Genomic DNA, 12,257 nt, shown 5'->3' with positions numbered 1-12,257 from the left:
CCAAGACAATTGAAAAGGCCAATATTCAATCCACAAATCCAAACTCGGCTGAATTATCAGAAATGAAGGTTGCTGGTCTTTTGGGTTCACAAGGAGGATTATTAGGTTTGGGTGTATTGGGTCTTTTATAAACTATTAGATCATACCTTCCCTCCCTCCTATTTATTTTTACCAATAATACAAACCAAAAGTATTATTGAAAATAGTATTATAACAAAATAAATAAATTGTAACATCAATTAATAAATTGCACCACACCAATATTTCATCATTAAAGAGTTGTAGACCCATCCACATTTTTTAAACCTACAAATTCAACTGCTTCCAAAGTATCTAAATTAAAAACACACATTTGGTGTGTGCGATTCGATGATGATCGCCCACATATCTAAAACTTTACCCCTTAAAATCTATCTATTTATCTATTCTATCCATCTGCCCCATTACCATACATGGTTGTACTTTTCAAACTTTTAACTAGGATCCTTGAATTCATATATTAATATATTTTAAAAACTATAAATAAAACCTTGAATTTCTCAATTAATAACGATCCAACAATCTATCTCTATTTTGTTAATAAATCAATCCATTTTCTACGATATGTTATTCAAGATTTAGATCTTATTTTTCAAAATGATCCAATTAATTTACATTTCTTTTTTTTTCTATTGGATATATTATAGAGAACCTTATGGAATTAACACAATGATGCTCATGACTATTGAAAAGAGCTAGATTGAATAAATAAATCAAAAATTCGTCATCACCTTTTGGGTGGATTCTTGGTTTGGTATACTTGGTTTATAATCTAGTAGACAAAACAGAGTCCCTCTAGCTCCAAAATTAAAAACTCCACATCATTGCTCAATAGATCAGAGTATTTTTATAGCTAGAACAGATAAATTGAATTCATCATCATCAAGTTTATGTTATTTTTATAAATGAATAAAAAAACATTAATGTCTAATGAGAATTAATACATCATTTCATTTGTATTATTTAAGGTATGTTTTTTTCATCTCCATGAGTTTCAGATATGCATATATAGTTAGAACTAGATATAAATATTTACCCGATATTTTTAATTAAAATGAATTATCGGTATAGAAAAGTATAATTCCATGCACCAACCAAAAATAGAATAAATGGTTCTCTAAAATATTGAAAAAAATGTGTAATCTATTTTGGTATTGGGGTACTCATAACATAGACACATTTGTTTTCTATGACATCACCCACCCATTTCCGATTGGATGGATAATTTCAATCTTTATTTTATTTAAATACGAACCCCGATTGAAAAGGTAGGAATTTGTCACTATCTCCAATTTATTCAGATGATGGTGATGATGAATCAATAATTATAAAAACTATAAATTGATGGTTTGATCATCATTCTTTTTTTATTTTCATCTAAAATCATCAATCAATCAATCGACTATCTTGATAATTATAAAAATCAACCAATTAAATTTAAAAAATTAAAGAAATGCTATACAGTATGTTGAAAAATAAAACGAACAAACCAAACCTATTAAAAAATCTAATTAATATAAATATTTAAATTGGTTTATGTATAGAATCACTTTTAAAATTATCTATTCATGATACTGCTGCAATTGCCACTGCCCATCAATCAAATAATTCACAACAATATATTTCTTCATCCAATATGAATAATGGAATGGATCAATCGATAAATCAAACCATGTTCCTACATAGATTATTAAGCCCAGTATTGGGTTTGGTTAATTCAATTGTTGCAGCACTTTAAAATTATTAAATAAACATTTAAACTTTGTTTGAGGATTATATATATATAAATATTATTTATTATTTTTTGTTTTTAGTTTTAAACAGTAAATAAAATATCACAACAATTGATAAAACATTCACCAACTGGATCATCACGTTGCCAACGAGAAATGATAGTTGATTTGGCAAATCTGGTTGGTAGAGTGACTGTAAAGATGTAGGCTTTGGTTGCTGGACATCCAGTCCATGAACCAGTAACTGGGACGATATTGCCAAATGATTGGACCAATGACACATGGTTCCATGTCAAGTTGGTTGTATCGACATTGACACCTGGATTGGTAATGTAAATCTCCCAGAATGATGGAGAGTGTGTTGCAGTTGCACAAAATGTAAAGTTGACAGTCTTTGATGTGACAGATGTCGAAGCGACCTGGTAGGTAGTACCAACAGTCCAAGCACCTCCAACAAGTGATGGTACACCAGCAGACATACCTGTTTTGTCCCCAAAATTACCTGTTCCATCAGCATTGGCAGAGCAAAGGTATTGTGGAACAGCTGCTGTTAGTGCACTATACCCATTAGCATATTGTGGAATATTGACTTGAAAAAGGAAATTTAATAAATTATAAATATAGAAATATTAACCAGTTGTTATATCATTCATACCTGAATACTCATTAGCTTGAGTGAATTGATATTGAGCATTTCCACCACGAGCCTTGACATATTTAAAGGCAGCTTTGCAACCAGCATCTACAATACCATCTCCATTTTCAGGCCACCAAATAGAGTTACTTGGATTGGAATTACAAACAAATTGACGTGACTTTGGTTCAATCATGAATCCATGACCAGACACAAGAGACAATGACATGATAGCAGCACCACATACTACTACAAATATATAAAGAGAATTAATAAACTTCATTTTAAATTATAATTATAATAATGAATAGGTTACTCGGATCCTCACTCTATTTAAATGTTCCGGTGTCATCAAATTGAGAGGATAACTTTGCGGCGGGAAAGAGCCCAACATGTTGGTTTACAATTGACACAATGGTTGGTCGCCCATTAATACAATATCCCGTTTGATTGACGTGATTTGATAAAAGGGATGACGGAATATAGTTTAATATCGGGGTACCGAATGTAGTCTGAGAGAAAGATACTATTATCAATGAAATAAATGGCAATTAGTGATGATTAATTTTGTTTTGGGCAATGTTTGTTTCTGATAAACAATTGCTGGTAGTTTACAAACTGGTTATAACCGTCCGTCGATTTGACGTCGAATAAAGGGGAGAATGACAACGACTGATCCCATCAAAGACCTATTGTTGAAATATCAAATATTACACTTGTGTAGATTATTCAAATGTAGGTCTTTGATGGGATCGTCCAATGATGGGCTTTGATGCTTTGGGCGTGGGTGTAGAGCCTTACTGATGAAAAAAAACATATCTATTTGAACCAAGATCGAGGTTGCTTGCTCTGTATGTGTATTCTGTGTTGATGTTATTGAAAAGTATGAGCACTTGATATTAATATTCTTCTGTAGTTTCTGATTATGTTTTGATGGTGTAGTAGTAACACAAAAAGAAAAGACTTTTCTAATAAGGATTGATAATAAGGATGAGTACTCATACAACGACAACAAAAAATGAATAATGAGTGTATAAGAATAGGCGAGCATCTGATTTTATTCGTGAGCTGGCTTGAGAGATGAGATTTCCACAAACTCTAAAAGTTGGCGCCAAAAGTATGTTTGCTCATTGTTTCTTTTTAATATAGTGACTCTACTCCTCTTCAAAGTTTTGAAGTGTTATCTATCCCTCTCTCTGTCTGTCGCGATATCGACCACTCAATCTATACAGTATAGAATGAGAGACAACAAAAGAAAGAAGAAAGATGGCAAGAGTAAGCCAACAGCTGATGACACAACTGAAGAATCAGTCACGAGACAAAAAGAAGAAGAACAAGTAGAGGATGATGACAATGAAGAAGAAGAAGAAAAGACATCAAAATCAATCAAGAAATCAAAGATAAAGGAACCAACCACAACAACGACGGAAGCAGAAGCAACCACAACGGTTGTAAAGGATCTTAAACAACAAAAAATAACATTTACAATGTCCCCTGCGAGACCAAGAAGAGCTGCTAGCAGTGGTATCCTTGGTGCAATATTGGCAACTACCTCTCCTGATACTACCGATGTTTCAGGTGTATTGGGCGATATTAATAATAATAATAATAACACAACTACTCCAACAACTTCTTCTAAAGCATCTTCACCACCACCTTCATCATCATCATCTAAACCAATCCATCCATTCTTTCAAACAACAACTAAAAAGAATGAAGTTGCCGAGAAAAAGAAAGAGAATCAAAAGGTACTGGAAGACAAGTTAAAGACAACTGGTGTCATTCCCAATATGTTTATGACCAAAGAGGAAAAAGATCAAGTGCACACGGAAAGAATACAAGAACAGTTTAGAAAGGATGTCATCAAATCGTCGGTTGATCACCAAACTGTCAATGCTGGTAAACCAATACATCCATTCTTTGCTGCCGTCAAGAAACAAGCTCCTGCTACAACCTCGTTGGATGACAAGAAATCAATCGATGTCGATCAATCATGTGACAGTTTGTATGCTGGAAAGGTGTTTGATCTACCTGATTTCCCAATCGATTATGCACTATCACATGTTGGTTGGACCAACAACAATCAACCATCACAATCGATATTCATGTTTGATAATCAACTAAAAACAAGTATCAATGTTGGTTCTAGTGTATTAGAGGATGATTCACTAGTTCCAGGATTCACAGAAACTTATAATAGAGTTTTCTCATCATCAACAAATAATAGTCAACTTAGTCAAGATAATAATCATTTAAATAATAATATTAATAATAGTCAACATAGTACTACTACTACTACTACTACTGCATGTCAATTAAAAGAAGAGATGGAAATTAAAATAATAATTGAAACTTTAAAAGGTTTGATAGATACACAATTTAAATCTCCAATTAGAAACAAAGACAAGGTTACAGTTGCATGGATATTAAATTCATTTGAACTATTCAAATCATCGTTGACACCAATACCAAACCCAAAGAATGTGTCGATGGCCGAGAGATACTATTCCAATCGTTTGATGGGAATTCTAGAGTTGATTGAAAACGAAGAATGTTTGAATCGAACTGGCATCGAATCATTTAATCAATGGGTTTCGTCGTGGAGTGATAAAGACAATCAAAGAAGTGCGACCACTACAACGACAACTAAAAAGAAAAAGAAAAAAGGTGATGAGAATCTACAACCTGGTATTATTATATTTGGACCTTATGGATGTGGAAAGAGTAGCATGGTTTATTCGATTGGTGCTCAGTATGATTATAAAATCATCGAGGCTAATCCTTCGACAAAAAGAAATGGAAAATACATTATGGAAATGTTTGGAGAGGCCACCCAATCCAAAAGTCTTGGATTATATAGTAATTTAAATACAAATTCACCACCAACCATACTAGCCAACACTGTAACAACTAAAACATCAACCAGAAAAAAATCATCATCATCTCTACCATCACCACCAGCTCAACCTTGTGGTAGTAATGGAGCATCTATTATTTTATTTGAAGAAGTTGATATTTTGTACGAAGAAGATAAGGGATTCTTAACATCTCTATCTAACCTTATTACTGCTTCAAAAATCCCCATTGTATTAACTTGTAACGGTAAGTAAAAAAAAAAAAAAGAAAGAAAGATACAAACAATATCTAAAAATTAGTTATTTACCTTTTTATTTTCTATTTAGAATTAACACCATCAATATCAAGACTTATATTATCAAACGAATTGGATATTATTTATCTTTCAAAACCAAACAAATTATTTGTCATCCTTTTATTGTATTTTATAATGATTCAAGAAAAGGTTGTTCAATACTACCTCACACCATACCACTTTACGAATCTACTATCGATGGTTGAAAGATATGATTGTGATATTAGAGCCTGTATCAACCACCTCGACTTTTTTTTAATCACTAGTAGCTCCAAGCTACAAACATCGGACATTAATCTTTTCCATCTCCATCAACTCATCGACCAACATGATGGATTTTATAATCTCATCTCCAAACAGAATCTCATCACCAACCATCTACCAGATGAGAATAATAATGAACCAACAACCAAACAACAATTCAACTTTAACATCATTGATGATCAAACAAGATTACAATCATCACTATTGGATATGGATATTAATATATACTATAACAACTATTTAAATATATTATCAAATAGACAAGATCAACAAGAGCAATCAGATCAAGAAACCAATGGATTGGAAAACCTGTGGAAGATTTCCGATGACATGTCATTATCTGATACCCTATCATTTAAAAATTACCCTCAAACTTGTTTCTTACCATTTGATGTATGTAAATTAGGAAGAAAAAGAATACTACTCGACCCAATATATATATATTAATTTCTTTTTTTATTTAATTAGCAACATTCAAATGGGGAATTTGATAGTGAACTATTTGAGGTTGATGAAAATTCACCAACTTGCATTCAATCACCAGAAACAACTCATACTAATCGTAGATCCAATAGTCAATGGGCAACAGTAATTGACACATTAACATTGTCAATCCAATCATTTATTCCAGTTGTATCATTAACTCTTCATACCAACTCTACCTCTGACACTGTTGCTGTTGCTGTGAATAATAGCAATTGTAAACAACAACAACAAGGTGTAGTTGATTTGGTTGAATCTGATGATATAAAGCCATGGGAAAGATCACTATTCCAAGAGTATATTGACAGTATTATTGTGGAAAAATGTAATCTCATCAGCTACAAGGAAATGATTAGAGATTACCTACCTTTTATCTCTGCTATTTGCATCTCTGAAAATCATCGTAAAGCCAATAATCCAAAGAGAGGAAATCGATTTAGTCATTACCTTGATCTAGATGATGTATTTTCTAAAATCATTTTAATGCACAGTATTAAATAATAAAAGAATAACAAGAGTTTAAACTCTGGAACACTTAACAAATATTATTATTATTATTATTATTACTAAAAGGATGGGATTAATTTAATTTATTATTATTGATATCTTTAATATTTTTAATAGTAAGCCTTTTGTTGTTCCTTGTCTGGTAATCCCTTTGATGGAATACGTGGTGAAATAACTTGGATGTGCTTTGAAAGGACATTTTCTCTGTCATCTCCCTTGTAGATATAGATGGTGGCGAGGAAAGCCTTGGTTGGTTCGACGATCTTTCCGACAACAGCTTCAAAAGTGACAACCTTTTCAGCCTTCTTTTCAACATCGATAGTTTCAGTCAAGATCTTGGTTTCTTCTTCAGGTTGAGCCTCTGCAACAACCTTTTCTTCTCCTTCAGTCTTATTTTCTTCTTCTTCTTGTGGTTGTTGTTCCTCCTTCTTTTCCTCTTCAACCTTTTCTTCTTCTACAACCTTTTCTTCAGTCTTGTTTTCTTCTTGTTGTTCTTCAGAATCCTTCTTTTCTTCTTGTTCTTGTTTGATTTCTTGGTTATCTTCAACCAATTGTGACTTGACTTCATCAACAACTAAGTTTGATGCAACCTTGTTCTCTTCTTCAGCCTTGTTTTCTTCTTCAACCTTTTCTTCAGTCTTATGTTCTTGTTCTTGTTGTTCTTGTTCTTGTTTGATTTCTTGGTTATCTTCAATCAATTGTGACTTGACTTCATCAACAACGATGGTCGAACCATTTGGTTGGACGAATTGTGGGTTTTCAAATTTGCAGATGGCGACCAAATCGTCGGTCAATGCTTCTTGAGGGTATTCTGGGACTTCAATCTTGACAGAGAAGACAAATTGGTCTTGATCGTTCAAGTCAATTGAAGCTTCCTTGGTCTTGTAGTATTTAGAGAATGTTGATAATGTATAAACAAGGGTTTCATTACTACAGAAAATAAAAATTAAATATTATTATTGATTGTTAGAACCTTTTCTTTTTGTTGTTGTTGTTTCCCTTTGTATTATAATACATACTGTTTAACCTTGTTATACATTTCCATAGCTTCATCTTCATTTCCTACAAGTACCAAAGCAGATGCCAAACAAATATTTTCACGTAACAAATGGTTGACCAATTTAACCTTGTCATCATCGACAAAATCTGCAAACTTGGTTTGTAATTTGTTTGAAAAGATTTCGACAATCTCTCTTTGTACTTCGACATACTTTGACAAATACTTTCCAGCGAGTAAAATAGGACACATTACTCTAAAGATGGTGAGCTTTTGTTCGTTGGTTGGGAATAATGGTAATAATTCCTCAATAGTCTTGTCAACCTTTTCATATTCGCCTAGATTTGAAAATAGATAGATAGTTAATATCAAAATGCGCACTTCCTCTTCTTCTACGTCATCAAGTTGAAGTTTACCCTTGTTAACTTGGAATTCCAAAATGTCTACAAGAGCAGAAGCCAAAGTATTTTGGTCATTTGATTTTCTGGCCATCTCGACAGAGTATTGGATGGCATCTTCGTATTCTTGTTGGCTGTCCATTTGACGATAGACGGCGGCCAAGAGTCCATATAAGGTTGCAACATTCTCTGGTCTGTAAGTGTTGTATTTCTTGAGATACATCTTGATGGTTGCGATAGCTTCGTCGTATTTCTTTTCCTCCAACTTGTCCTTGACAATGAGATCGACCATATCAACAATTTCCATTAACTTTTCTCCATATGGATTTGGACCCATAAGTTCAATTGCTCTGAATGATGCGAGTTAATTAATATTACTGAATCATTGACATTGATTCATTTTGTTTGTTTGTTTACATACCTTGGAGCATATTGAGCTAATTTCTTATGATTCTTGGTGACACTTGCAAGTCTGAGGATAGTGTATAGAGCATTACCATCTTGACTAGCGAGGAGTGGAGAGGATTGAACAAGTTCGTACATTTCCTCAGAGATGACGAGAGCCTTTGCATACTCTTCATCTTGAACAGTCTCTTCAAAGAGACGACGAAGACCTTGATACTTGAGCATTGCTGGGTCTTGTTGTTGTTGTTGCTTGCTACCACCACGTTGTTGTTGTTGTTGTGAACCACGACCTCCAGCGCTAGAACCACCACGAGATTGAGCTCCACCACGTTTACGTGATGAACTTGATTGCGAGTCTCTTTGTGATCCTCCACCAAAGATATCCTCTACCTTGTATCCCTCTTCTGCAACATACTCGCTGTATGAATCATAGACTCTATTGATAAGGTATCCTGCAAATAATACAGATGATACGTATGTGACTACCTTTGAAAAAGCTACCATTATTATATATATATGTTTAAGTTGCTTTTTTTTTCTCTTAACTACTACTAATAGGTTTTGTAAGAGATTGATAGATAGATAGATAGAAAGGAATATCTAAGTCTAAGCTATATAATAATATATAATATATATTTAAGAGACACCTAAATAATGACAAGACTCGTTTTTGGGCACTCTACGCTGAGCACTTCTTTTTTTTGTCATTTTTTTTAATTTTTTTTTTTTCCCATTCAAAGGGTGCATCAGTGCTGAACAAGCAGTACGATTTTTTTTTGGATGAATGGCAAACATTGGAACTAACAATTAATCACATAGTGAAAGATAATTTGGTTTATTATTATGAAGGTTTGTCTAAATAAATAAATAAATAGGAAATGATTATATTTCCCCTAAAAGGGGAAATTTGTTTTTAGTTTTTAATAGATGATGTATTTATTTCTTTGGTTATTTTATGTTTAGGGTATTAATATTGATTGTTGTTATTGTTAGTTGGCATCATGAATTAAAATAAAAATAAAAAAGAAAAAAAAAAAGAAGAGGAGGAAGGTAGGTAGGTAGGTTTTGGATTGGATTAAAAATGTTACAAGAGGAATTAATATTCAAATTTGATGATGGTGTTGTGGATTGATGGGAAAAAAACAAAAGAAACAATTGGAATGATGATTATTATTATTTATGATAAGTTCATTCAACAATTGATCGATTTGTTATTGATGTCAGCATTGAAAACAGTTGAGAAAAAAAATGACTATTATTTAAATTATTATTATTATTATTATTATTGTTGACTACTATTATTATTATTATTATTATTATAAGTTAGAATGGGTGATTATAGGATGAGTGTGTTTGTGTGATTGATTTGTTTTGTCGGCAAGATATTACCATTGGTAGTTATATATATAATGTGTATGTGTGCGATGTATGAATATGGATATTCTTTTCATTTCTTTTAATTACTTTTTTAAAAAGAAGTTTGAGGAGGATTTAAAATAAATGGTTTTGATTGTTGTAAAGAGTTGAGATTCATTAAATTGCCCATTTGATTTAAGGAATTTGGTTGTAGTGCAGAGTTTGTATTGTTGGCGCCGGCGGCGTTTGTGTTGGCAGAAGAATTGGTGGGTTGACCCGCTGCACCCATGGCCAGCGAGTTGAGGTTGTTTAGCTGCGATAGCGCGCTGAGATTGTTGAGGCTGGTGAGTGCGCTGAGCGAGTTGAGGTTGCTCAACGGGTTGTTGGAGTGGTGTTGTTGGTGTTGTTGTTGTTGCTGTTGTTGTTGTTGTGTTTGGTGGTGATGGTTGTTGAGCATGTTTGCCATGTACAGGGATTGGTGATGTGTAGATGATCCATAGGAAGAGTCGAGATTCGAGGTGTCAAAGTCGGTAGTGGCACCTCCTTGGCGGGGTGATGCGAGGTTGTCGTCGTCGTCTTCGCGCTTGAGCGAGCGGCATTGGTCTATGAGGGATTGGTGTTGGTCGCGATACTGCTGGTTGGCAAGGTTGATGGCGAGGTTGTGCATGAGCAGCTGCATGGTCTCGCGGTCAGTCTGCGACATCTCATTGAGCGAGTCGGGGTACGACGAGTGGCTCGAGTCAAACAGCGTCGACAAAAAACTATATATTTTGGGGTAGTTGGGGGCTAGCGAGGCCGATCCGGGCGCCTGTGCGCGGCCGCCGGTCGTGGCAACCGACAAGGCAGACTGTATGTATTGTTGGGCTTGTTGGAGCTGTTCGAGGTGATGACGGTTCACGTCCATGTTGGAGGGAGGGGTGGGCGATGCGCTGGCGCCGCCACCTCCGCCGCCTCCATTTAGATCCATGGGTGGCATTAACCCACGGTATGCCATCCACGATGTAAAGTTGCTTGGACTGATAAAGGGGTTGCCTGTGAGGTTGTCGGGGAGCATGCCGCCCATTCCAGACATGTCAGACTTTGCCTTTTGGGGATATGGCTGCACCGACTTTCTCTTGGGACGTGGAGGTGGGATGCGTTCGCCAGTATTATTCTTTTGTACTTTTATAAAATATTTTTGGGCATGACTACGGATTTGAATCACTGTCTTTGTTCCAACAAATCCTTCGATCTTTTTCCAATCTCTATCAAATCTAAAAAAATTAAAAAATGTGGTTAATATTTATCCGGATGAAAACTGGAAATGATTTGATTTTTTCCAGATCAGATTTCACTTACAATGTTAAAGCTTCTAAAAACTTTTGATGTTCTTCTTCGGTCCAGTTTTCACGTTGTTTTGTGATGGTATATGGCTTACGAGTCTTTGGGTTGATTCCCTGTAATTGTTGGGGTACCATTTGATTGTAACTCATTGTTTTTTTTTTTTGTTTGTCGGTCGGTCAGTCGGATAAGAATATTATATATATATATATCTTTTTTATAGATGATGGGTTGAGTGTAAATATTTGGTGGAGTAGTTCAATATTCTGGATGGAAAATATTGTTGTTGTTGTTGTTGTTTGCGACAGTTAATAGAATGGTTGTCGTTGTAGTGTTTTTGTTTAAATTGCTACTTGTTGTTGTTGTGTTTGCTTTGCGATTATGAATTGTATGTTGTTGTTGTTGGGTAGATTTGTTTAATTGAAAAAGAACAAACAAGGAATGAGAATCTATGGTGTATTTCTATTGGATCCAATGGAGTGAGTGGTGGTGGTGGAAGAGAATGAAAAGTGGTGAGAATTGGCCTAACAGATACGACAAGGAATGAATAAACAAGGTGTGTGAATATTGAGGTTGTATGTTGTTGTTATTGAGATAACCTAAAATAAAAAAAAGAGAGAAAAGAAAAGAAAAAAAGAGAGGAGAGGTCAGAAGTCAATTCATAATTGGATGTAATCGCAATGCATTATATTATAAACACAAAGGGTGGCAACAAAGAGTCAGAGTCAGTCAAATGTGGGGTTCGCGAGTGTACGATAACAATGGAATGCTATGGTTCCATGGCACGTTGTTGTACCGCCGAGAGAGCGGCATCCACATCATTCATTGACCGACATTTTAAGTTTCAGATGCATATAAGTATAAACAGTGGGGGAGAAGTGGGAGGAGTGGGAGAGGGGTGGTGCGTGGATGGGAATTCGGAAACAGCAGCTATATAAATAAATACATCATTGTTGTTGTTGTTGTTGTT

The 12,257-nt window shown here is 34.5% G+C and overlaps 5 protein-coding genes across 5 annotated transcripts; 2 read left to right on the top strand and 3 right to left on the bottom strand.

Annotated features, from left to right (window-relative positions):
• Positions 1-1,492: 1,492 nt before the first annotated feature.
• DFA_05411 (uncharacterized protein) lies at positions 1,493-1,777 on the top strand (the record flags this gene model as incomplete). Its single annotated transcript, XM_004361073.1, has 2 exons — positions 1,493-1,502; positions 1,584-1,777. 2 exons carry the CDS (start codon positions 1,493-1,495, stop codon positions 1,775-1,777), a joined length of 204 nt encoding a protein of 67 aa, XP_004361130.1.
• Positions 1,778-1,855: 78 nt separating this feature from the next.
• Positions 1,856-2,689, bottom strand: DFA_05410 (uncharacterized protein; the record flags this gene model as incomplete). The annotated part of the gene is made up of 2 exons (XM_004361072.1): positions 1,856-2,361; positions 2,428-2,689. 2 exons carry the CDS (start codon positions 2,687-2,689, stop codon positions 1,856-1,858), a joined length of 768 nt encoding a protein of 255 aa, XP_004361129.1.
• Positions 2,690-3,644: 955 nt separating this feature from the next.
• Positions 3,645-6,805, top strand: DFA_05409 (uncharacterized protein; the record flags this gene model as incomplete). Its single annotated transcript, XM_004361071.1, has 3 exons — positions 3,645-5,508; positions 5,589-6,214; positions 6,290-6,805. The coding sequence occupies 3 exons, from the start codon at positions 3,645-3,647 to the stop codon at positions 6,803-6,805; spliced, it is 3,006 nt and encodes a 1,001-aa protein (XP_004361128.1).
• Positions 6,806-6,921: 116 nt separating this feature from the next.
• On the bottom strand, positions 6,922-9,115 carry DFA_05408 (uncharacterized protein; the record flags this gene model as incomplete). Its single annotated transcript, XM_004361070.1, has 3 exons — positions 6,922-7,741; positions 7,831-8,556; positions 8,628-9,115. 3 exons carry the CDS (start codon positions 9,113-9,115, stop codon positions 6,922-6,924), a joined length of 2,034 nt encoding a protein of 677 aa, XP_004361127.1.
• A 964-nt stretch (positions 9,116-10,079) lies between these two features.
• Positions 10,080-11,439, bottom strand: mybG (myb domain-containing protein; the record flags this gene model as incomplete). The annotated part of the gene is made up of 2 exons (XM_004361069.1): positions 10,080-11,220; positions 11,306-11,439. 2 exons carry the CDS (start codon positions 11,437-11,439, stop codon positions 10,080-10,082), a joined length of 1,275 nt encoding a protein of 424 aa, XP_004361126.1.
• Between the last annotated feature and the right edge of the window lie 818 nt (positions 11,440-12,257).

Source organism: Cavenderia fasciculata (assembly GCF_000203815.1).
Source record: "Cavenderia fasciculata unplaced genomic scaffold Scf_Dfasci-G-o-80e12.f1-5, whole genome shotgun sequence".
NCBI lineage: Eukaryota > Evosea > Eumycetozoa > Acytosteliales > Cavenderiaceae > Cavenderia > Cavenderia fasciculata.
This window is presented reverse-complemented; position numbering and strand designations above follow the sequence as displayed.